This window comes from Brachyistius frenatus, unplaced genomic scaffold (assembly GCF_029030835.1).
Source record: "Brachyistius frenatus isolate BFR_SWC_R1_liver_20210118 unplaced genomic scaffold, ASM2903083v1 Contig_25, whole genome shotgun sequence".
NCBI lineage: Eukaryota > Metazoa > Chordata > Actinopteri > Embiotocidae > Brachyistius > Brachyistius frenatus.
The window spans coordinates 1,380,442-1,405,523 of record NW_027210624.1 but is presented as its reverse complement, the minus strand read 5'-3'; the positions used below and the strand labels follow the sequence as shown (position 1 = coordinate 1,405,523).

Below are 25,082 nucleotides of genomic sequence, written 5' to 3'. Positions count from 1 at the left end.
AAATTAAGATCTGTTTGAGAACAGGCGGCAGAAAAAGACTGACCCATAGTTGTCCTGGATCCACATGAGGATGTCGTACATCCTCTCTCTGCAAACTGGTGAAGGATGAGAGATGAAAGCGGTCACAGCTCCCAGGAGCTCCTGAAGCTCACCGGGTGTCAGGCGGCCGATGATCTTGTGGATGATATCCAGACACACTCTCTGTCTGGCTTCATCTCTGAGAAGAGAAATGTGCAGCAACATGGTTCACAAATACACGTTATTCATTCACACTTGTTATTTAAAGGCTCAGAAGCTAAATGAAGAATGTCAATTCTCTTCCAGTTTCCTGTATTTGATGTTCATGTATTTTTCATGTATTTGATGGCCCGTCCATCTTTTCCCATCATTTCTTGTCTATCTCCACTGTCACTGTCAAATAAAGGCATAAGATGCCCAAAAAATAACCTTTAAAAAAACCTTTGGCAACGTTTGTGTAAAAGATTTCCTTCCAAAACTAGGTCTGACTGGTTTTTATCAATCTTTTCTGTGCTTTCATTTATAAATCAATGTCACAAAATGTTCGTTGCAATGACAGATGGATATGAAAAAAAACAAAAAAACAGAAAGAAACCCGTTGATCATGTGGTCGAGAGTGACTCGGACTCACCTGTGGCCCATCATCTGAATGAAGCCGGTGATCTTCAGCTGCAGAAAGATGTCTGGAATGACGTCAGCTCGACTCAACACGCACTCCAAGCAAAGAGTCTTTAAGATGCCGTGCAACTTTGGCAGGAGGAAGAACACGTGGTTGACAAACCTGGAAAATTATAATAATAATAATTTAAAAAAAGCTGTAGTTAGCTTTGTAGCTAACTCAACAACTAGACAAGACAACAAATAGATAGGTTCAAAAATAAAGTTGATTTAAAAGCCTGTGGTTAGGTAAAAGGCCATTTTTGTAAAATACACCCATGACAATCATTTTTTATATCAAAATATAATAAATAGTTCAAATATAAACCCACCGATCCATGAATGGAGGAAAGTGCTTTGACACTTTGTTCAAGCAGATAATGAACTTGTCATCCAGGTCTTTTTTTTTCAGATTTGTTATTTTATTTGCAGTCAGACTGAGAAGTTCTTGATGTTGCTGAGACATGAAAGAAGATTAAAAAAAAGAAAAAGTTTGGGTGAAAATAATAACAATTTCATGGATTAAAAATGGAAAAATAAGAACAATGTCAAACAGATGACATTTGAAGAAGGTTTGATTATCCTCATCTGCTTACTTCACCGAAACATGAACCTCTGAATATAAATAGTCTTCTCCATGTGACATCTTCCCTAATAGGCTGCTTTGAGCTCTCCTCAGACGCAAACATGAATGATGATGATAATTGTAATTCAAGTTCATACGTTGCCCATTTCGGTCATACTCTTCAGGATGAGGCCGGTGATTTCAGCAGCGGCTGCGTAGACGTCTTTGTACCTGACGAAGGACACGTTGTTGGAGAGAGACTCGATGTACCTGAAACACACAAATGATTTAAGGAATTTTGCAAGGTGGCTACAACACACATGTACACACATTTGAAAATAAACTATTAATGTCTGAATAAACTGCTCTCCACTTATGTCCCCTGAACCGGCATCTTTTTACTTGTAAAAGACAATCCATGTTAATATTATCAAATTAAATCAAGGTTTCAAACAGGTGAGACAATGAAGCTCCACTACCGCTCATATTCAATTTCACATGAAGCATCGTAAGCAGGCAGGTTGTTGGCGAGGATGATTCCCAGCAGCTGAAGTCCGACCGAGTTGTCTTTGCTGTTCGGGTCGGGGCCACAGAAGCGCTCGTATATCAAACTACAAAGACAAGAAAAGAGATGAAAGCCAAGGACCAGCTGTTAGCTACTATGCTACCAACTGTTTAATCATGACAATGTTTTAACACACGCTTTCCTAGATTTAATGGTTAGGACTAGAAAACAAAACAATAAATTAATAATAAATACAATTGCTGCCCTTTTCTTGCTTTTTGTAACTCATGGGATGAAATTGCAGCCGAGAACAACAGACGAATTTAATAAAATCTCTTCTCAGATTTCAAAGAACACTGAACAACAGAAACTCTTGGTCAGACTATCTTATCTTTGTTTTGTTCTCATATATTCAACCTGAAAATTGAAGTTACATTTTTTTCCTAAAATACACAGAGTTGATAAAACGCAGTTTAATCCAGTGTCTGAATCCGCTCTCACACTTCAGTCCCACTCCGTACAATACTACCTGTAAGGCACATGCAGACAGTCTTTCCAGCACTCCACCAGAGTGCGAATGATCTCCAGGTTGTGGCGGAAAACGGCCCGCTTCGAGTGAAAGCTGTTCTTCATCAGGAACTGAAACAGCCGGTTGGCGAGGACTTCATCTCTGGGGTTACCCTGACATAAAAAATATTGTTACTGATAATAATCTGTTAGGGCTTGACAGCAATTTTATATCATAATAAAAGACAAGAATAGCAAAAGGAAAGGACACGAGGACTTTTATGACACTGTATTAACATCTGCTGAAACGCTAACACTATAAATATGATGTGTTGTTTCTTAAATGGAAGAATAACCAACTTTGGGGCTGGCCAGACTTGTCCATGACAGCACTGTGACCACAATATCCACCACCATAAAATGGATCCCCTCTCCTCCATTGTTTCCAGACACAACGAGCTGTAGCAGCGGCCCGAGCCAGTGCTTCGCATACGGACGAAAAACCTGGAGAGACACGACAGCAAAGATTCAATTCATGAATGCAAAGTGAGTATGAGATGCCACATGCAGGAAAATACTTTTTAATTAATTTACGACTACTGTTACTGAATAAATATAGAGGGACATTCACCTCCTCTGTGTTGATGATGAGCTTCGAGATGAAGAGTCTAATGTTCCGAGGTGTCGCTGGATTTGCCAGTTTTCCATGAAGGAATTTCATCCATGGAGGAAGCTCATTAGGCACAATTCCCTGTTTTCATAAACAACAGAGATAGATCAGTTGTAATGACACAAGTTCACAAATAATGTTTACAGATTGATTGTATTCATTAAAGTAAGAGATTAAATTATTGTAATTTATGTAAAGTAAGAACATCTGATGTTCAGATGAAATGTAATGCAAATGACCTGTTCAGTTTTGGGGGTGATGTTGTTCCTTCGCATGTGTCCAATCAGAGCAGTCATGCTCGCCATGCACTCATGTTGGTTCAGCTCATCCATTTCTAGATCCACCATTGCATCCTGGGAAGGACGCATCTCCTCCGTCTCCTACATTTACAAACACACCAACAAACCTTCTTAACACCAACAAAAACAGATTATAATTCATCAGCCAAAAATTTTAAATGAAGTGTAAAAGTCCTAAACATGCAAATGTTAGTTGGCTCCGAGGACCTTCTAAAACAATGTTTAGACCATCAAATGTTAAAACAAAAACAAACTCTTTTTGCAGCTGTGCGTTTTTGTCCTTCTGGGTTTTGGGAGCTGAAGGAGAAGCTTTGGACTCCTGTGGAGAAGTCGAACTGACTCATCTCCTCGCTCAGGCTGCTGTCGGCCATGTAAGACTGGGAGGACAGATACACGGGCGCTTCTATGGAAACCACAATATAAATCACATCAACAAACGTCATCAACTTGATTTACTTTCACTGACCTCTGTGCTCACCTAATATTAACTATAAACCATCACATTTTTTTGTATTGGCCTAAAGACAAGTCTGCAATTTGAGATAATGTCAGTACATGCAGTAAAAGTAAACAATTATAATGCTGTGTGACAAAGACGGCCTCATCACGAAGGAGTAAAAACATGAGCCGTTGATACCTGCATTCTCCTCGCTCACTTCTTTTCGAATAAGGATGTATTTCTTCTTCCTCTCAAGCGGGACCTGCAGTGATGTCAAAAAAATAACGAACCACAACTTTAACAATATACTTTAATAATGAAGTACACTGTGAAACAAACAAACAACATACCTCAATTTCAATTGGAAAGTTGTAGGTCCTACTAACATCGATGATGTTTTCAAGAATGAACTGATTCTGGAAGAGGAAGGAAAAAGCACACCATCAGTGAGGGCCTCTTAAAGCAAATACTCTTACCGTCTTTGTATGGAGCAGTGGTTGTCAACTGGTGCCAGCTCAGGTCCAACATTTTTCCTTCGTCACCAAATTTTTAGGCCCAAATTTTACACGTTTTTTTTTTTAGCCACATTTAGCAAAAAAAAAGTGCAGTAATACAGTGTCGTCATGCATACATGAAATAAACAAAAACAAAAAATAATCAAAAGAGCAACTAGGGCTAAAAATCCAATAAATTACAAAGACAGACTTCCCTTGAACAAGTTCAAAGTGATGATAATCAAAAGGTTGACTTTTTTCTTCCAACTCTTTTTTTCCGGCACAGATCCACGACCCACTCAAAATGACCCTCTGACCCACTTTTGGGTCCCACCCCACCACTTGAGGACCACGTCATTAGACAGCAAAATAATGTCCGTGATTAATTGAACTAAAACGATAGAGTGCAGTGTTGGAGTGACTTGGATGTTTTCATAAACAGTACCTTCTCTGGTTTCTCACTGAAGAGGAAGACTTGGTAGAATTTGGGCTCACTGAAGCTGCAGCTGATGACGGCGGTGGCACAGTTGTATGCAGCGCAGTGATAATGTCTCCTGAGTTCAAGGAACTGAGTCTCTCCAGCCATGTTCTCAGTGAAGGCTTCAAAACACGACCTAATAAGATAAAAAAATAAAATAAAAATAAAATAATATATATATATATAAAATCAGGATTTATTCACAGAATAAAATGGAATAAAAAATGACCAAAGTGTTGGGGAGTCCTACTTCATCAAAGCCTTGGACAACTCGTTTCCTTCTGGTTTGTCGGAGCGACAGTACACCTGATTGATGCGGGACTCCTTCGAGTAAACCTCCTCTTTGGGAAGCCGTGAATACAGGAGCTCCATCAGCTTGTAGCAGCCATTCTTCTTCAGCAACTGGATCTCAAACGCAGCTTCGTTTGACTGAAATGAATTAAACAAAAACAACAACAACATAATACAATAACATGTTTGATTAAAAGCTAGATATACCACATTAATGAATCATTAAAACTGAACATAAAAACATTGCTGAAAGGTATACGTAGTTCATTTACAAAAAAAAACTACAACAGCTACCAGATTAATTATTGTGTTATAAAGAAATCTTCATGTACGTTAAGAGGCAGACCTTGGTGAAGCGACTGAGCAGGAAAGCGATGATGTCACAGACATTTGCCACAAAGAAGTCGTTGAGACCCTTGATGCTGCAGTGAGAGGCCAGAGGCAGCAGAACTCTCTCCATCATGGCCTGCAGCATGGAGCTCACCGGCACATCACCCTGCTCAATCACACCGTATGCTGCGGACAGTAGCTGGAGCTGCCGCTCACTGCTGGACCTAATCAGACGGTGACAAACACAGGGACAAGACACAATAAAAAACCAACTCCTGTATTTCACTGTGGTGGAACAGTACATTTCATTTCATTTAGCTGACGCTTTTATCCAAAGCGGCTTACAATAAGTGTATTTCAACCATGAGGGTACAAATTCAGAACGACAACAATCAAGAAAGTACAATTTTCTTCAAGAAAGCCAAACTACAAAATGCTATAAGTGGGTGCCATTTTAAGTGCTACTAAAGTGCCTCCTATTCAAGGTAAAGTCTAAAGAGGTGTGTTTTTAGTTTGCGGCGGAAGATGTACAGAGTTTCTGCTGTCCTGATGTCATTGGGGAGCTCATTCCACCATTTAGGAGCCAGGACAGCAAACAGTCGTGATTTTGTAGAGTGTTTAGCTCGCAGTGAGGGCGCGACAAGCTGATTGGCCGATGCAGAGCGGAGTGAACGGGCTGGGATGCAAGGTTGGACCATGTCCTGGATGTAGACTGGACCCAATTGGTTCGCAAGTACAAGTACAGCTCAAATCACTGCTGTAGTGTGTGTCTAAACTCCATGCTAACCTTACTTTTCCCCACAAATGAAGAACTTTTACTGACCGCCTCGCAATTCTTTGGAAGCAGGTTTGAAACTGCTCCTCCATGATGTGTTTTCTGTCTCGACACAGAACCTGTGCCAGCAGTCGGAGCAGGAGAGGACTCTGAGAAAGCTCCAGGGCATCCAGCAACTAAAAAGACATGCAGGGTTGGCCCGAAACAACAAGTAAAACAAGTCTTTAATGTCGTTAAAAGCAAATTGAGTTGAAACTTGCATCCGCCTCTCTCTGAAGCCCTATCTTTACCTTTCGGATACAGTCCATGTAGTTGTTGCGGTGCAGGGAGCCCTTTGCAAACTCATCAGACTGCATGGGGAAGTGAGAAGCTACCAGGGTGTCGAGGGCTCTCTGCAGCTCAGCTAGTGGCTCCTCTGGGAGGGTTGTGAAGAAGGGCAACACCAGCAGGGCCTGGCTCTGCAGAGGTGACGAGGACAGAAGGACAGAAAAGGTGATAAATGTAGAGTAATCTGAAGTCATCAAATATACTGACGATGCGATAACATGTAAACTCTGTATTACCTTGAGATTCAGTGGCAGATTCAGGTCCACCAGCAGCATTGTGAAGGTGGAAAACACCGGTCTGAATGCTTCATGGTTGATATCGGAGCAGACGGAGGAATCAATCTGATCAGAGATGGGAAAACAATGGGAAACGGTAAGAATGGACGGCATGGTTTTTCACATAAATGATGACTTTTATTATTATTCAAGGGCGTCGATGTATATTTGTTTGGTTGTGTTCTGCTAGGGTGCCTGCAAATGTAGCTGCAACGTGTTAATACTGGACCTGTAAAAGCTTTGAGAGCAGCAGAAGAGTGGCGGTCTTGCTCTCTGGAGTCGAAGAGTCTCCATCCCACCACGACTGCAGACTCATCCATCTTCTGAGCACCTCTTCAACCAGCTGTTTCCCCTGAGTCTTCCTCACAGAGCGTTCTCTGAAGCTGTGGTCCACCATGCCGTTCAGCAGCACACTCACCTGAACGAAGAAGAAAAAATAAAACACGTTCAGAAGAAGAGGTATCTTCCTTTACAGGTGCACGGCTACAACACACTGTATAATATTAAGGTTATTATACTATCTACATGTGAAGTACCATGCTGGGATTTTGAGAGGAGACTTTCATGAGGCGTGGCACTGTGGTGTCCAGACTTCTGAGCAGCTCAGTGTTGACGGTCGTCTGGAAGAGGCTGTAGAAGTACTCGCCGTGCGAGAAACTCAGGAAGTTGTGGCTGTGACTTCCAGATATCGGCACAGAAAGCATGATGGTGTTCAACAGCAAACCCACCAGCTGCTCACTCTGCAGGGAAATAATAATGTGCAACAAAAGGCAGTAAAACACCTGGTACCCTCACAGAAATACATGCTTTTATAACATTGTCTTTTATTGCAACGTCTAGTTTTTACAAGCTCTGTATTGATACTCTGTTCCAACCTGAGAATCTCATTAGATCCAATCCACTACTTCTTACTTTCAGACTTTTATCCAGTTCCAGTGAATCTACTGGTTGTTTTATCAGATTTGACCAAACCTGTGTAAACAGTAGTAACACTGACCTGTTGACTGAGAGAAAAGGCAAGCTGAAGCAGGCCGTCTGCGACCCTCCTGGTGGTTATATCCAGGGATGGAAGTGCCTTTCTGTCCTCTCCAGGAGCGATTCCTTTATACACCGTCATTAGAAGTTGGGACCCGAGAGATCTGGCGTCAGATGAATCCTTTAAAAAAAGACAGAGAAAAGTGTGGAAGCTAATGAAAAATCTATGTAATACTTCTACACCTAAATATGTCATCAGCATATAAATTAAATGCATTACTTTAGTTCATTTGTCTCAATGTTTTGTGAGTTTGCTGATAATGAAAGCTATACTTTGTGCCACACTTGGACAACTAAAGACCTGTGGCACAAATATTAAAATTGATGTTCATACCTGGCTGTGCAGGATGGAGCTGAGGAAGCCGGCTTTGTGGATCTGCTTACAGGAAGAGAGAACCATTTCCATCTGGTCGTGGCGGCGGAGAGTGCTGGAATGGTAAAGGTCTACAGCGCACAAGTCCTCCACACTGTGGACAGTTAAAAAAAAAAAATGTTAGAGGTGTTAATAATGGCACAACTATATATGATGTTGTTATGTTTGAGGATGCGGCATGTCGCTTGTGTTTTACTACAAATGAGAGCACAAACACCTTTTATGGGAGATTTTTGTCCGCAAGCTGCTTTCAATGGCACTGCGGTAAGGCGAGGCCAGCAGTGCCTTCAGCAGAGGAACACACATTTCCGGTAGGTTCTTCATCACCTCCACGTCGGCCATGTTGAAGCCCACAGTGGACGGCTCACACACCACCGTTGCAGTCAGCTCAAAGAAAACGCCGCAAAAGAGTTCTTGTTCCAGAAGCTGTGAATAAAATTCAGAAATTATGAGTACAAACTTTCAGAGGTAGAATCAGGACTGAGCCTCTTGATGTCGGAGCGTCTGTAGTTGAGCGATACCTTCCAGAACTCCTGGTCTCCTTTGACCAGAATCATCGAGGTGAACTCCAGCAGGCGGACGATGATGGTGCACTTGCTGTAGTTGTACTGCTCCGCCTCTCTCGGGCTGAAGTGGGAGGTCTTCTCGCCGAGAGGGAAGCAGCTCTGTGCTGCTGCCAGATCGTGAGTCGCCAACTCAGACAAAAAGAAATGTGTAGCTTTCAGAAAGCTCGACTGGTCTTTGGAGCCTTGGAAGCAAAGGAAATAGTTAATAAGACCACTTATTATCATCTTTAATTTAAAATGTTGTATAAACGCGGGAACTCGTTAACGTCAACCCAACTAGGACTTACTCAGAATGCACTGAGACTTGATTATGTGTAAGCCGATGAAGGTGTTGTAACAGTCCAGAACCGCCAGCAGCAGGTCCATCCACTGCAGCGCGGCTCTGACACTGAACGGGCCCTTCAGCTCCCTGAGAGTGGGCTGCGAGAGGAGACCTCCGCCCTCAAACCGCGACGTCAGGAAACCTGGGCCGTGATCCTTCAGCATGCCCTCCAACCACTGAGGTGGGGATTTATTTCCTAAGTCACACACATCCACAAATTTACAGTAGAGAAGCAGACGGTTTCAACTGTTGTTTTCAAAATGTAATTGAAATGAAGAATAAAATGGGATAATGTTCATATTTTTTTTTCTTCTAAATTATGTATCTGTTCTTGTTTTTCCTTTTCTTTCAAGGTAACCTCAGAAAATGAAGAACTTGGTTCTGACCTGGGAGGAGGGGAATAAATTCATACAGGAGCTCCATGCTTTTGTGGCGACACTCCGTCTGCGGCCGGCCACATTGTTCCAGGAGCCATAAAACCACATCCGACAGGCACAACTTCTCATCAGGTGGAAAACCCCTGAAGGGAGAAAAATAAATGAATACATGTGTTGTCATACAATGCAGTAGGCAACTGCAAACTTTTCATTTAAAAGTGACCACATCGTACATTCTAGTTGTATGTTTTCTGATTCTTTTTTTTTATCCTAAAGGTTTTGTGTTGTTTCTTTTGTATATTTTCATAATATAGAAATAAAAGAGAAAAAGCAATGGCAGTTTTTGTTTGCACAAACAGGACATTGGTACAAGTATAATTGGATGTAAATTAAGGAAAAGGAAAAAAACTTACTGAAGAGCATTTTCACTTTGTCTGAGATGTGAAGATTGATAAAGGTTGAAGACTGATATACAAACGGAGTACTAACCTCGGGACGCGTGTCTTCGCATTGTGCTGATTGAGACTGGGGCCCTTGTATTTGATGATTCTTTTCAGATGGTCAATAGCACTGCCGCACTGCTGCAACGTACCTGAGTATGAATGAGAAGCAAAAAGAGCTTCTTATTGCTTTAAATATAAAACGCAATCAGAAGTTTCCATTAATTCACAATGGAGCCAAACATAAAACGCTTTTAACCAAGACATCAATACAAATCACATACTGTGCTTGTGTTGTGAACATACATGTATTTCATGAACTTTAAAAGTCTTTCCTATAAACACAATACAATACTCAAAATTCTGAATACAAATATAAACATATAAAACCCAAAACGATTTAAATAAATGCTGGCACAAGAAGAATAAATCAATAAATCATGTTACTGAGCAGAAAACATTCTGCAATGGTTGAAATATCAAAGGTGCATCCCTTTTCAAATAATAATAAAAAGCTTAAAACATTGAGGTGTATCTGCTCCATACAGTAAATTGAAAGTTGATAAATTGATATGAAAATCTAAGTGTCGTGTCTTTGGAGCTAAAGTGGAAGAACGATTACCCATCGATCGCTCATCTGAGTGTGCGAGAGCCAGACTTTCCATAAATACGACGAGAACTTCAAAGACAAACTGTTCCACCAAGGAATTTTCCTCCCTGGAGAGACAAACACACACAAATCATTCAGCAACGGTGCAATAGACCTACATTTAGGTGACATGACACAATTTCTCTAAAGGACCTGTCAGGGACACAATCTAGAGTAAAAACTTAACTCTAAACATCACGAACAAAACACAGTACAGCTTGTTAATCTCTTAAAAGTCGAGACATACAAAAGCATCTCACAGAGACCGATAGAGATGCATCATACCTGAATTGTCTGTAGATACTATTGAAAGCTAAGGCGGCACCGAGTCTTTTGAACCCGTTGGGGTGGAGAGCCAAACTGTAGATGCGTTTAAACAAGGACTTCATGTTGGTGGGGCTCTTCTCCTGCTGCTTAGGGGTGGTTTGTTTGATGGACCATCTAACGAACTCTTCGATGCAGCGGCCACAGAAGTCTCTGAGCGTGCTGTCCATCGGGTCGACCACACCATCCTGAAGAGGAGCAACCAAACCAGGAGTGAGAAAATAACTTTTATCACCATAAGCCTAAAAACTCAACTATGTGTTGAATGGTAGAGAGGACAGACCGTGCCAGTACATTTCAGAGCTGCCATTAATGTGAGCCCATAAAGCTCTTCATAAAATATGAATGCTTACCAGAATGGCTTCCAGAACAGCTACTGTGTCTTGGCTCTCAAACTTCTTGTTGTTTGTGAACCAGTGAATGAGCTGCATGACCAGAGGTTCAAACAGCTGTCTGGTTACCTGGAAAAGAATTCCTCATTCAGAGAGATGTAGAAAACAACTTCTGCCCGAGCATCGCTGTAGGAAACACCAATATCCACGTATGCGTTTGTGCACAAAAATGTTATTAAAAGTACAGTAAGTTTCCACTTACAGTGTTTGATGAACCAATATGTTTTATGACTACAACCCATCCTAATCCAATGATATTTGAGGCCATTTTATGGCCAGTGAAAGTTTATCTGTGGTGGACATCTGGCCGGGGTGCACATACCTGATCGACATCGCAGGCCAGACGCAGCAGCACAGGAAACAGTCTTTTGTGGAGCTTGTACATAGGTGGCAAGGTGTCCTGCCCTTCAACCATCTGAGCACTCTTACCAACCATGTAGACCACCAGGCTGTGGAGCAGCTCGCTTGCTGCTACCTGCAAAGACACATGGCGTAATCCTTTATTTATTTCTCGCTGTTAGCACTGACATCATGTCAAAGAAGGGAATCTTCACCAGCATTTTCAATTTACTGCCACGGATGAAGGAAACTCTTGAAATAGATGTCAGATGACATACTTTGGTTTGTCTGTCACTTGTGGACAGAGCCAGCTCACTGATGCGAGGCAGAAACGGGTCGAGGAAGATGACAGGCTTCATATCCATGAATGGCACCGCAAAGCTGAGTCTCTTCTCAGAATCCCAGGCGACAAACTTCTTCATCATTTCTTCTGATGAGACCACTGAATGACAAATATAGAAGCTTGTGATCAACAAAAACAGCCAGCGTCCCGATGAGCAGTCACGGTGCTCTTAAAACATGCCTCTAAAACAAAGTCCAAAGACAGCAGGTTGGTTATATTCAGTAAATCCTTACTGGTCACCAGGTTTCTGTTCAGCTTTCCTCCCAGGTGACCGAGCAGCTTCACCACCCTGAGCCTCACCGTGACAAGAGGAGCATCTTCCTGCGTTCACATTAAAGTTAACAATATGCTGAAACACATATTTAACTGTTTTTTTTACACTCAGTTGTATCTTTGTACTGTAAAATAACATCAGAATATTTTAAGAGCAAGTTGCTCCCAGAATACAGAGATGTTTCTTACCATGGCAAGCTGGTTGGATTTCTTCAGCAGCCTTGTCATCACTCTGTTGTATCCTCTTTCACTCCTTGAAGACATAGATGACATCACCTCCCAGTTGCTCTCATCTTTGTCTAAAGTGAACAACATTTGATTTTGTTAAGTTGGCTGATATGTCCAAAATGTGAAGTGGAAGCATTTACGATTCGGCACAAGCGTCCGTCATCCATCTTACTGTGAGTGGAGGTGGTTTTCAGGTATCCGTCCAGAAGAGGAAGGATGTTGGTGAAGCACGGCTGCATGGTGTCCAGAGGAATGTGGGAGGACCAGTCCTCCAGAGCATCGAGGGCTGCGTTGGCCAAAGGAACGTGGCTCAGACCCAACTTCAGAGCCGTCTACACCCATTCAGAGGACACACACACACACACACACACACACACACACACACACACACACACACACACACACACACACACACACACACACACACACACACACACACACACACACACACACACACACACACACACACACACACACACACATGTACATCTTCGAAGTCAGGTAGGAAACACTTTCAAACACTTTTACAACACTGAACCAGTGCTTCCCAACCTGGTTTGTTTTTCCCTCATATAGAGAAGTTCTCCACAAACGTCGACATGTTCAAAATTTAAACTTCAAATTGTAATTCCTTTGTAATCAAATTACATGAGCTAATGAAGAACAAGTATCACTCCACTAAAGCAGCTGCAGTACATTTGCATTCTGTCATCTTTTTTTGGCTCACAAATATACAATGACATAAAAATCCCACCTCAAGAGCAGGACAGTAGGCCTTGATGTCCAGAGCGATGATGTTGTGGTGCAGCGAAAGGACAAAAGTCAAACAGGACGCCAGCAGCTCATCTTTGTACTGCTTCATCCTCACACACACCTAGTAGGAAACACGCGTCACATTATATCACACGTCTGCGACCGTCATCATTTCAGTATATATCACCAGCAAGCAAGTTTACAATAATCCCAGAAGACATTGGAAGGAGAAATACCTCTTTTCCAAACTTAGAGAAGAGTGCGAAACAAGCACTTATCACCGTGTCGGTCTGGGGGGACGTGGAGCTTCTCACGCCAACTCCCTATTCAAAAGCAAATGTGTTATATATTGGTATTATACAAAAGAAAGATGACACACAATCCGGTGTATTTAATTTGTAAGAGAAGTTGAAGATACATTTGTCTACTCCACTGGTAGTTTGGCCCCCACAAGTAAATTTTTTGAATGCTCTGACAGAAGAGTCCGGCATTGTGGCCAAAATAACTGCTTAGCAACAAGTGAAATATTACCTGGTAGTACTTGATTTTATTGGCGATTTTCATGGTGACAGACAGCAGCTTGTAAAAGCCACTAACGAGTGGGTTTCGTATGGAGTGGAGGATGAGGTCGTGGCTGAGGGGATACATCCAAGACTGAAAATACTCCACGTGTTTATTCAGCAACAACTCGCTGCAGAGGCAGAAAAGAAAAAGAAAAAAGATCACCTGAGATCTTTGTATGAGCTGTAAATGTGCTTCAATATACAGAATATGTTCAATTTCACTACGATACGAAGCATCCAACACACTCCGGTTCTTCTTATAACACCTGTGAGGGATGATGATGATGATGATGATGATGATAATGTTGTGTCTCTGTTACCTGCAGAAGTCAACCAGGTTGATGAAGGCGGTGAAGTCTTTGATCTTATTGGGCAACAGATGAGCTGTGGGGTCGGAGGAGGGCAGGACGTGGGCGGCATCATCCGGAGCCTAACACGGTGAGCGTCATGAATTAACAGACCACACCAGTTATGTTTAAATTGATGCTAGTAAGTACTCAAGAAATATTGGATGTTCATGACATCCACAAGAATGTTCTTTCTGGCCTATTGTACAAGGAACAGGTAGGAACCACATCAGTTCGCTTTGTACGGAAATAGAAATACATCTTGTAGAAATACATCAGAGTGAGACCTCACCTCTTCTCCTGTTGCTACTTTCTGCACAGACAAGTCCAATTTTTCCACAATGCGTAGAATCGATTTCACCAGCTCATCATACAGAAGACGACTCAAAGACCCGAGAGACGCATTCTGACTCTCAAAAGCTCCGTCCAAAAATCCTGAATCCTGCAAGCGGAACAACAAAGATAAAAAAAATAAATGTAATAAAAAATACTTACTTATCTCAAGATAAGTGCACCTATATATTGGCCATATAAAAGTGTACAATACAAGACTTTGAAAGTACCTCTCTATAATGTTTATTAGGCACAGTATGTAGCCACATGCATTTTAAGTAGTTTTACAGTATGATGATCGGTGATGTAGATTGTAGGAAGTTGAGAGACATTTTTATAATATTTATAAAATACGTTAATGTTGTCTTCAAAATGAAGAGACTCGATCATATGTAGTGAGGAATATATCGCAGGCTAAACAAATCTGCTGAAAATAGACATATTTTAACACATCTTAACGTAACTTCATGACATAACTGTACCTTCAACTGATCACAGTCTAAAAGCCCTTTAAACAGAGCGAGGTAGTTTTGACTTGATGGAACTTTCCACTTTCCAGTTTGAATTTGGGAAGATTCAGACGGACCATTTCCAGTGTCCTGAGAAAAGAAGGACAGAAGGCATACAGTATTTAATCTAATCAGAAATATATTTTTAAGAGGACTGAATTTAGCCAAGTAAATATACATTTATGTTGTTATACAAACAAAATCTGTAAACATGAGTCTGACCTCAGAGAGCATGATGGGCTTTGAACACACTCGAATCAAGCCCTGGTGCACTGAAAAAGAAGCAGAGGTGGATATTGTAGCTCTCAGAAAACAGCCATACAAAAGCAGTCTGCTGTTAAAATCTAATTTTAATGGAAAGTTTCTAGTTTTACTGTTACCAGGAGTTCTGAAGGACTCTGAGATTCGATCTCTTTCTTTGTAAATAAGAAGGACAGTTTCATAAAACAGATACAATAAACTGGCAATCACATATATTTTAGCGAAATAAATAACTTTTTTGAAACAATGTCCATATTAACATCCATACCAGGTGTTTCTAAAACCAGTATCTGATAATAGACAGCGTTTTACTGTTAAAGATGCTGACTATTCGACTCAGATACAATGTGCTCATGATCAACGTACCCACAGAGCTGATAAAACTCCACAACACAGGTCCTTTAGAGGCCATGGCCACCAGCACCTTGAGGATGGACCTGCAACAGGCGGTCTGCATTCTCTCGCTGCACTGAGGGTAGCTGTCGATCTGCACCACGAGGAGGCGCTCCAGCAGCGGCGTGTACACCTCTGGAATCTGACGCAGAGGTGTGTATTAGACAACCGTTACCAGTGCAAGACGTAATGGTCAACATACGGATACCTTTACCTTGTCCAGGTGGATGAGGACACTGGCTATGGAGTCCAGGAAGCTGGGCAGCTGGTAGAAGTTGTCGTCCTCAGAGTCAGACTCTGTCAGGTACATCTGCTTACAGCGCTGGATCAGCTCGGTGTACATCAAGTCCACATCCTGGGGGCAAACCTTCTTGCATGGCTAAAGAAAAACAAGTTTTGCATTTTGTATGAAGAACTCGAGTGTAATATATGAACAACAGAAGCTGCAACAGGAAACTAAACATAAAGCATAAAGTAGATTACAATAACTTAATTCATTTGTGTGGATGAACTATACATTGTCGTCTATATTTTGCAGTTAGAGCAAATAAAACAGTAAAACATACAGCTGCAAATAATCCATATCCTCGTATGGCGATGGACAGCTCTTTGTGTGTGGACTCCATGGTTTTAATGATGCCGCAGAACGTCTGCATGAAGAACTTCAACTTGCTTTTGTGCTCCTCAATATTCTCTGCCACCAACATGGCAACCTGGGAAAATGTTCATAAAAGCAATGCACAGCAGTGGTGTTGGAATTCAGAAATATTTGTACTTTAGCCTGAAAAACGTCTGAAAAGAAGTTATCCTAATCATGGAATAAACTGTCAGTCAGCTGGTTGTACTTATGTACAAAAGGTCTGCGGTGTTTACCTGTTTGAGGAAGGCCTCGAGTGCATAATAACTCGTCTTCTTCATCTCAGCATTAATGTGTCCGCAGAGCTTACACATTTTGTCAAACAAAGCTCTGTAGTGCTCCATGAGGCAGCTGCTGAACTGGGACGCGTGTCTGGCAAACAATCTGAGTCCAGCTGATTGAAAACAAAAACAGGGTCAGCGAGAGACTTGTTTTCAATAAGTTTTATCTTCATTTGGTCACGAGACGGTGAATCTTACCAAATGTGACAGCGTAGCGACTCATTTCCATCTACATCAGAGATTAGAAAAACAAGCTGTCACAAAGCAGCTCATTATGCCATGAAACAGTATGTACACATACAAGTAAAAAAAAAAGAAAAAAGACTTTAATACACATTGAATTACCTGGGGACTGATTGCCTTCAAGGCATACTGAAAAATGTCCTTAGACGTAGCTGGGTCTGCAATTTAGACACAAATATTAGTTAAGCAGAAATGAAATTGAGAAATATTTGTTGTAAAATGCACTAAATTATCCAGAGTAAACGTGTGCATTTAGTTTTGCACCTCACTTTACCAATGTGGATCAAAGCGTGAACTCCAGTGTTTATTGTGCGATCGCCACATTCAGGTTGGGTGTGTTTAAAAGACACTGATATGTTGAATGAATCAATCTAGTTGGCTTTCATTACACTTTTATTGCACAGTAACATAAGGAGTGTAGTTGTCGTCAACTGGAATAACGTTCACTGATCCATCTTGTTAGCTTTCGTTACATTGTCATGGTCACCGGTGTAACCATCGGTGACATCAAAACACAGCAGAGACTTTCACACTGGGTTCAAATGAAACAGGTGCACATAAATTTGGTAAATAACATAAATATTCAATTAAATGTTTTGATACTGTGCCAAATCACAACATAAATCATCTCAGGCACTTAACACAGTAACGGGCTTACAACAGAAGCTCACAACATGACGGAGAGATTCAATAATTCCCGCATGAGTGGGAGCTGGAAGGAAAAACTCCCTTATAACACTCACTTAAAACAATATTTTGTTCCTTGCAAGGTGGAGGAGAGTACAGTTGGAGGGATGGGCCACTGAAGGAGAAACACACAACCACCCACCTTCCTCCATGGTTTTAGTGAAGTTGACCATTAGAGCAGTGATTCCTCTCAAACATCCAGCAACTACAAAAAGCTTCGGTTCCTTTGTCGAAGAAGTCATCTGGAAAAAAAAAAAGTTAAATCGCAGCTGTTTCTGTTATATCAAGTTCAGGAAACTCGGTCTATAAAAACCTGCAGGCGAGTCTAACAATCAGGAAAAAAACAATACATGTACAGGACCGGCATGTTGCCCAAACTCTTAGCAGCACTCATAAAGTTAATTCCGATTTTTTTTTCTTCATTTTTATCTCCGTCGATGCTCCAGCGTCAGTAGAACATACCTGCTCCTTCAGCTCTGCTAGATAGGCCCTGTACAGTTTGTCTGAGTTGTTGACCATCTCACTGGGATGAACTTCTGCAAGAACTCCCAGCAACTCATAGATTTTACCAAGAACTAGTGCAAAATTGACAAAAAAAAAAAGTGAATAAGAGTTTATGCCTGAAAAAGTCATCCTCATTATGAGGTTAAACCGAAGATTGGTATTAAAGGACCACTCACCTGAATCGGCTAATTTGTTCCTCTGACTGAGCTCGCTGTAATATCTGTTAAATATTTCACCGATTCTGAAGTCTGCAGCAACACTGGAAGCTTTGGTTGTTCGGAGAACCTGCAGTTTGGAGAGGAATTAACAAACATGATGATTAAAAAGGACACAAGAACAACTACTTTTAGGTCATTTTCAAAAAGTGCAGCAAACGTAATTCGACTATTTGTAATGTTGTTACGTGACAAAGTCCATATTCTCAAATATCAACGTGCCACAGAGATCAGAGGAATAGTTAAGTCTGCTTATCATCGATCGATTGCTCTTGCCTGAGAGCAGCTCCTGATGCTCACCTAGAAAACAATAATACATCACAAGCCAACAAAACTCACCTTAATAAGGAGATCCAGCACTGGAGTCCTACATTTGGCTACTTTTTCCTTTGTGTACACAGACATGCAAATGTCCTGCAAAGCAAAAGCAAAGAGTAAACGACGCAATAATTGGGAGCTCTTCGATGCATATAAGCAAATGTTTAGTAGGAACAATGCTTAATGTGGTAACGGTGCCTGCTGTCACAGCAATACCTTCCCTCTCTGAAGTCTTTGTTGTGCACATGAGCACATGTAAAAAGCCAGTGATGGTATGAACTAGCTCTGGATTACAATTCTGACACTTGTCACTAAAGACCATCAGTGTCCAACACGTCTTTCTAAAGGCAAAAACAAACAAAACATTTACTCTGGTATCAAATGAAGAACTCACTCTTATGTCAGTGGCGTAAGTCTTTTCCCAACCTTTGACTCTCGGCGAGACTTTGTCCAAAAACTTATCCAAAAAACCTAAGATCTCGACCCGGGTGTCCCGCAGCTGGAAAACAGATGTTTCTGTCAACATCAGAACTCAGTGCACTATGTGACTGTTTGCTTACCGGACGGCCCATGATACCTACCTCTTCCAGGGCCAGGGACTTCCTGAGGAAGCTGAGCAGTCCGTCGTCTTTTGAGAACAGCAAGGACGTCTGTAAAGCTGAACGAGATAAAGATGCAAAGAATCATGAATGTCAATACTTATTTTGGTATATTCCTTAAAGTATGTGCATCGCTATGACATCTGTACTGCGAGAACACCATTGGATAACAAATGCAGCTTCCACTTGGACCTTTTGCAGTCGACCTATTGAGGCAAACATCAAAGTTGCATAAAAGTTGGGTGGAGGCAGGAGAAGCATTTAGAAAAGTTTCCTTTAAAGGATTAGACAGTAAGTGACTGTTTGAGAGAAGATGTTTCCACCTCTCTGATTGGATGCTGAGGCAGAGGGAGAAATGACCTGGGTCATATAGATTGTGATCGTAACGATATGAGCACGTGCTCTGCAGTGCATATGTTATGAAGTGAAGACTGACTCCCCCTAAAGGTTTAAGTGCCACGATGGAGGGACTATGCGGTTAAGAGCGACATCCTGCAGACTTCTGAACTCAAACTAGTGTTGGAATTCTGCAACATGTAATCTTTATTTTACGTGTTTAACTGTGCACACTTCCGATTGAGCTCTATTTGTAACTTCTTGCAAGCTTTGTTTATTGTCAAAGAATTACGTGTTTTCAGGTTGTGCTTTGAGCGAGTGAGATTTGACGGAAGAGCCCGACATTAAACAGGTTCGTGATAAGGTTATCAGTGTTACTGAAGTATTTACTGAATGACGAAGTGATAAGTAGTATCTAAAAATCCATATAGCACCTTTTACGGCGAGGTGTTTAACGTCCGTCAACAATAGAAGTGTTATTGATTGAAAATGACCAGATTGTTAATGGACTTTGGCGCGAGTTAAATGCGTCCGTGGGAGATATCGAGAGGAGCATTTGACGGACTTTGCAGTCTTACCAAGTTCATTCTCGGTTGGTGTCAGCATGCACTCTTGTCCCAAATCCCCGATGATATCGTGACACTTCAAAGCGGCGGCTCGGATGTCTTCGTCTGAGAGTGATTCATGAAGTTTCAGAAGAAGCCCTTGAATCCCTCCAGCAGGGATGCTGCTGGAAGCCATGGCTGCAGCAGTGACCTAAACTAACATCAGCAGCACCAAATATCACGTCACTAATAAGTGCACGATCACAGAACAACACCCCCAACTAGCTGAACAACAGTTGATCAGGTTGCCAGTGCAGTCATTCGGTTTCAAATCCCTCCGCACGTCAGGAAGACTCACAACAGGATACCAGCGGCAGGCGTTTCAAAATAAAAGCGTGTGTGTACCCGCCCCACCCCAAGTACAACTGAATCTTCACTACCATATGATGACAGGGGGATGTTCTACACAAAATACACAACTCAACCTTTCAGAAAAGAAGTATCCCGCAGACTTTGTGTGTATATACAAGTCTTCCTATTTTTTACGAGTTTTATTTTGAAATGTCTATTGGTAATCACTTTTGCACGCGAGGGTACAGACTTTGGTTTTATATTAATCAGTAAAAAGTATATTATTATTATGCCTGCTTGGACCCTCCTGGAGTTTCTGGCTATAATGAGTGTACAGTGCCCTGAAGGTTTACTTTGAAGAGATTACTGGAAAATGTAAATTCAACATTATGTCTGCATTAACCGTTCAGATGAGAACATTTACAGTCTAATCATCATCATCATCATCATCATCATCATTCAGTGCCCTCCAATTGTCACAGCATGCACCTCAATCTGTCATAAACGTTTCATTTTAAACCCGAGCACTAAACATGACCAATTATATCATTAACTAATTATACAATCATCATTAAGGCCCGAGCACCGATGGTGCGAAAGCCCTATTGTTATCCAAGCGATTATTATGATTCTCCGTAAACAACTGCATTTTTGGAGGCTTTATCATATTCAAAAACTCATGAAAGTTTTTACACCCATCTCTCCCGCGAAAAATTTGGTATTTCAGTGGAGTCGCGAGTGGGCGTGGCCAAATGGCTCTCTAGCGCCCCCTACACAGATGCCCCGGCGGCTCCATTCAGCTACATGCACGAAATCCGGTGGACACGTGTATCACACCAGACGAACAAAAAAGTTACATTGCACCATTACCTCACCTGAACAGGAAGTCCGTCATTTAGAATTTAGTGCCTTTTTTGGCGATTCCCACATGTTGGTGTTAGAGTAGTTGCTCAGTGTGAGAAGTAACTTGAGGCATGCATGTCAGAAAAAGGTCATACTCCAAAAAGTCATGAAAAGTCACCCAAAATATCCAAAGTATGTTGTCCAAAATATTCAAAGAAAAGAAAAGTCACACTATAGCATGTCATCCAAAAAGTGACCCAAAATTCATGTTTCACCGTGACACAGGAAGTTGATGTTTAAGGTCAAACGATGCTCTAAACCTCATGAAACTTGCATCAAGCACCAACTTTCATGAGTTTTTAAAGATGTTAAAGCCGCCAAAAATAGCCTTTTAAAAAAAAAAAAAGAAAGAAGAATAAGGAACAAGATCGAGAAAAATAAAAATAAAACTGCAAGTGGGAATATGCCGACCTTGCATGCTGCACGTCGGGGAGCCGGTGGCCCCGACCCGACGTGCGCATATCACTGCTTGCAGTTTTAATTATTGTTATTATGCCATGTTTGCTTTGTAGTTGGCGGAGGGCAGAGACGCTCATTTCAAGACTATTGATTGTTCTTGTGTTTTTATATTGCATTTTATGTGCTTTATAGTTGTCTCTCAGACTGTATGGTTTTAACACGGTAACTAATACCTCTAAAAAACAGGAGTATCGACGAAAAGTTATTGTCAGTATGCCTATCATACTATAAAATTGCCATTTATTGAATACGTTGCAGGTTCTCATGTTCACCACCAGAGGGCAGTAAATACTGGTTTGTATCGCAGTCATCATGGATTGAGTGCTCTATTCACTCTGTACGCAGCATACAGTCTTGTATGTTTGTATGTTTCTGATGCGGGTTTTTTTTTAGGTTTTTTATTTTTATTTTTTGTAATTTTTTTTTTAGTTTTTTTTACTTTGGCAATTTGAAATACAAAGTAAATCCCAAAACACTACTATGGGTATTTTAACATAAATAAAACACTTCATATCTTTTTTCAAAACTCTTGGGAGTTTTTACATCACTTATTAATGTATGTTGGCTCATAATTTTCAGTGGTTGTTTTTTTTGTTTTATGAGCCATTTGGTGAGTTTTGATTTAAAAGAAAGGGTAATACACTTTGTTATACACGTGTTGCCTAATGTGAACTAAGAAATCAGTTGTCTGTTAAGATATACAACATTCCTCCTTCAGGCCCAGGAAGAGGTTGTTGAAGTTGGTTTATGCTTGTAAAAATATTTTGGACTCAGTCACATGAAAGGGTTTCATTGCAGTGTGTCTGGTTCTCTCACAGGACGTTTATCAGCAGTTTCAGTGGTCAGCCTACAGTGGAGGAAGATTACACGGGCGAAAGCTGGTGATGTACCAATAATGCATCTCTTCTGAACCAAAGAAGCTCATCACTGCATGACCACAAGAAAACAGCTATGAACTGCGACCGTATGGGAAAACTGTTTTCTAAGGTAGCACGATGAAGGTAAAATACCATTCAAATTCACACTATAAACAAAACGTTGTGAGCACAACGGTGCTTTATTTATTGTAAATATCGAGATTCCCGTGTGACACAATGAGCGTCTGCCTTATTTGAATGCAGTACATAGATATCACCAGAATATGTCAGTCATGTGCACTGTTACCTGAAGGTTCAAATCCTTTTTGGGTCTGTTTGACAATTAAGAATTTAAATATATTCACACATTAAAGGTTTGAGTCAATCCTATCAGGGAAAAACCCTTAAAAGTGTTAAAGACTCAGATAAACTGATCATCCAAGTACAATCCCCAAAAGTTACACACAAGGAGTCCATTTAAGTTTGAGCAGTTGTTTCCTGTGAGTAGATTATACTTTGCAAACAGTTCAGGTGTAATTAAAAACAAAAACCTTTACATGATCAAGACAAAACTGGTTGTCCTGAGGGATGTGCTAAAGACTTCAGTCTGACAATGAGCCCTTCTGCTTGATTTAGATTTGGTGGAGCAGCTTTTGTTTACATTAGCTGCTCTCTGTTAGTTTGTCCCTGAGGAAAAAAAAATCCTATCAGGGAAAAACCCTTAAAAGTGTTAAAGACTCAGATAAACTGATCATCCAAGTACAATCCCCAAAAGTTACACACAAGGAGTCCATTTAAGTTTGAGCTGGAAGTGAGAAAGTTTTCCCGTCAAAGATCTAAACAGCCAGTAAATTCATGCTCATGTTACACCGTGGTTGTCACAAGTCATTTGAGTGATAAAAGTCAGTGAGCATCAGGTGATATTACAAACACAGTTCCCATTTATTCTTATTCTTAAAGGACAGAGAGCATTTCTTCCCGAGGGGAATGTCCCAATCTCCAAACATTGTATACTGAGTTAATACAGTAAGCTGTTACTGTAAATAAATGAATTACAGTCCAGGCAGAGGCAGTAAAATGTCTGTCAGTGGACTTGAAACAACAGGCTGGTGCACAGTAGAGTGAATGCCAGTTATCAGACTTTTATGGAGTCTGTGATTTTGAACAATGACGTATTGAAGATATCTCATACTACTCAGGTTGGTCGAATAAGGTTAAGTCAACCAAATACTGGAGGTAGAGGACTTTATTTTCAGAATAAAAGTTTAGAGGCTGTTTCTATGTGGGCTTTCCATTCAGGGATAAGACTAGTTGTGTAAATTTTTTAGCTTAAAATATATATATAAAATATTCATAAAAAAATAGGCTACTCTATATTAGGATTTTGTGATAGTTTTAAAAATCGTCTTAATTGCTATGACTAGTCCACGTTATTCTCATGACTTTTTTTTTATTTTTTTTTTAAACAAAATCAAATAATTTAACTTTAGGAAAAATTCCATTATTTTTTTTTTACTAAAATCCAAATTATTTTAATTTGTTAATTCTATAGACTTTTAATTCCCAACAACTGTCACGCAGCGAGTTGTTCGGCGCTTCTGGCCAAGACGTTTATTTTGAAAGGCATAAGAGGAAGTCCACCGTTTAATAATAATTCACCGATTTACCACTTTTAAAACTCTCGGCACCTGTTGTTAAGGCGGTAGGGACTCCACACAAAAATCACGCAGCACGCAGACACGCACACCAATCACAAGTTATAGTGTATCTCACATGGAGAGAGGACACGATTGAACACACAGCTGAGCCGGACAGAGACGAGCTGGGAGGTACAAGTGTGAAAGATCCGGACAGCGCAGAGTCTCTGAGGATTAATGTCTCTCTCGATACCGGCAATCGGACACTTTTTCACTTCAGGGTTTTTTCTCGGCTACAATGTTTCAGGATCCAACAGCAGGTGAGTAATTTAGTCTGATCATTGGCGACTTTTATTTGATCGCAAATTGCTGCTGGGGAATCACTGCAACAGACTTTTTTTTTTTTATTTTATTTTTTTTAAAGTGGAGAAGAGTCTGGAAAAGGACTGCGTGAACCGCACTTAACACATTGAAATTCAGGCGAACTCCGTTCACATTTCGTGCGTTTTTTTGGGGTTTTTTTTGCGGCCAAAATACCCTCGTTTATTATCGAGGGCGAAATTACTCAGTACTTCTTGTACCATCTTAATACACCAGTTCGGCATTCGTTAAATACACGAAGGATGCAAGACTTTCTCTGAACTCTAGGTTTTACGTCGAGACATTCAAGTGGTGTAGTCGCGATCATGCCGTTAAGAGCAGGTTGCAAAAGCCCAGATTTCATTACAGAAAGTCTTGCTTGGTAGATTTTTTTTTTTTTTTTTGGATGCCGAATTAACTAGTCGACTTTATTGAACTGATCGGCTCAATGTGGATTGAACTCATCTTAAATTATTTTGCAGTTAGCAAAAAAAAAACATAACGCTGTCGGATATTTAACTAGAAGTGCTGCGTACTTAAATTACGTGTAAGCGTGGAGATGTGCTCAGATAACGTATTTCTGATTGGACACTGATTTTGTTAATGAATATTGTCTTAAATTTCAAATGCATTCAAGTGCAGCATATGCAGATTTACATCAGTTATAACATGAGACTCCGATGCTTCTAGAAAGGTTAAT

At 40.8% G+C, this 25,082-nt stretch overlaps 3 protein-coding genes across 4 annotated transcripts in view; 2 read left to right on the top strand and 1 right to left on the bottom strand.

The window, feature by feature from the left end:
• prkdc (protein kinase, DNA-activated, catalytic subunit) overlaps window positions 1-20,120 on the bottom strand; it is a 33,640-nt gene extending 13,520 nt beyond the window's left edge. The window contains exons 1-55 of the mRNA XM_069697976.1: window positions 19,849-20,120; window positions 18,917-18,993; window positions 18,730-18,834; window positions 18,357-18,431; window positions 17,979-18,087; window positions 17,761-17,873; window positions 17,441-17,540; window positions 16,714-16,769; window positions 16,567-16,597; window positions 16,324-16,481; window positions 16,017-16,163; window positions 15,665-15,829; window positions 15,424-15,592; window positions 15,019-15,068; window positions 14,770-14,886; window positions 14,247-14,396; window positions 13,928-14,037; window positions 13,576-13,735; window positions 13,281-13,367; window positions 13,046-13,165; window positions 12,464-12,623; window positions 12,253-12,362; window positions 12,024-12,111; window positions 11,726-11,889; window positions 11,431-11,583; window positions 11,070-11,177; window positions 10,678-10,904; window positions 10,366-10,460; window positions 9,793-9,895; window positions 9,313-9,446; window positions 8,892-9,122; window positions 8,560-8,786; window positions 8,256-8,464; window positions 8,000-8,132; window positions 7,628-7,786; window positions 7,167-7,370; window positions 6,860-7,048; window positions 6,592-6,696; window positions 6,319-6,486; window positions 6,077-6,204; window positions 5,270-5,477; window positions 4,883-5,061; window positions 4,600-4,768; window positions 4,011-4,076; window positions 3,859-3,922; window positions 3,476-3,624; window positions 3,162-3,302; window positions 2,884-3,003; window positions 2,613-2,756; window positions 2,275-2,426; window positions 1,720-1,851; window positions 1,399-1,510; window positions 1,008-1,132; window positions 650-799; window positions 44-217 (exon numbers count right to left, since the gene is read on the bottom strand). Coding sequence (XP_069554077.1) covers window positions 44-217; window positions 650-799; window positions 1,008-1,132; window positions 1,399-1,510; window positions 1,720-1,851; window positions 2,275-2,426; window positions 2,613-2,756; window positions 2,884-3,003; window positions 3,162-3,302; window positions 3,476-3,624; window positions 3,859-3,922; window positions 4,011-4,076; window positions 4,600-4,768; window positions 4,883-5,061; window positions 5,270-5,477; window positions 6,077-6,204; window positions 6,319-6,486; window positions 6,592-6,696; window positions 6,860-7,048; window positions 7,167-7,370; window positions 7,628-7,786; window positions 8,000-8,132; window positions 8,256-8,464; window positions 8,560-8,786; window positions 8,892-9,122; window positions 9,313-9,446; window positions 9,793-9,895; window positions 10,366-10,460; window positions 10,678-10,904; window positions 11,070-11,177; window positions 11,431-11,583; window positions 11,726-11,889; window positions 12,024-12,111; window positions 12,253-12,362; window positions 12,464-12,623; window positions 13,046-13,165; window positions 13,281-13,367; window positions 13,576-13,735; window positions 13,928-14,037; window positions 14,247-14,396; window positions 14,770-14,886; window positions 15,019-15,068; window positions 15,424-15,592; window positions 15,665-15,829; window positions 16,017-16,163; window positions 16,324-16,481; window positions 16,567-16,597; window positions 16,714-16,769; window positions 17,441-17,540; window positions 17,761-17,873; window positions 17,979-18,087; window positions 18,357-18,431; window positions 18,730-18,834; window positions 18,917-18,993; window positions 19,849-20,011 — 7,442 coding nt within the window. The 5' untranslated portion in view covers window positions 20,012-20,120. The remainder of the gene's footprint in view (window positions 1-43; window positions 218-649; window positions 800-1,007; window positions 1,133-1,398; window positions 1,511-1,719; window positions 1,852-2,274; window positions 2,427-2,612; window positions 2,757-2,883; window positions 3,004-3,161; window positions 3,303-3,475; window positions 3,625-3,858; window positions 3,923-4,010; window positions 4,077-4,599; window positions 4,769-4,882; window positions 5,062-5,269; window positions 5,478-6,076; window positions 6,205-6,318; window positions 6,487-6,591; window positions 6,697-6,859; window positions 7,049-7,166; window positions 7,371-7,627; window positions 7,787-7,999; window positions 8,133-8,255; window positions 8,465-8,559; window positions 8,787-8,891; window positions 9,123-9,312; window positions 9,447-9,792; window positions 9,896-10,365; window positions 10,461-10,677; window positions 10,905-11,069; window positions 11,178-11,430; window positions 11,584-11,725; window positions 11,890-12,023; window positions 12,112-12,252; window positions 12,363-12,463; window positions 12,624-13,045; window positions 13,166-13,280; window positions 13,368-13,575; window positions 13,736-13,927; window positions 14,038-14,246; window positions 14,397-14,769; window positions 14,887-15,018; window positions 15,069-15,423; window positions 15,593-15,664; window positions 15,830-16,016; window positions 16,164-16,323; window positions 16,482-16,566; window positions 16,598-16,713; window positions 16,770-17,440; window positions 17,541-17,760; window positions 17,874-17,978; window positions 18,088-18,356; window positions 18,432-18,729; window positions 18,835-18,916; window positions 18,994-19,848) is intronic.
• The window catches only part of garem (GRB2 associated, regulator of MAPK1), an 87,228-nt gene that overhangs the window by 23,461 nt on the left and 38,685 nt on the right, over window positions 1-25,082 (top strand). The window lies entirely within an intron of this gene.
• arhgap29a (Rho GTPase activating protein 29a) overlaps window positions 24,103-25,082 on the top strand; it is a 37,801-nt gene continuing 36,821 nt past the window's right edge. For both annotated transcript variants that reach the window (XM_069697973.1, XM_069697972.1), the window contains exon 1: window positions 24,103-24,342. The gene's annotated coding sequence lies outside the window, so the exon portion shown is untranslated. The remainder of the gene's footprint in view (window positions 24,343-25,082) is intronic.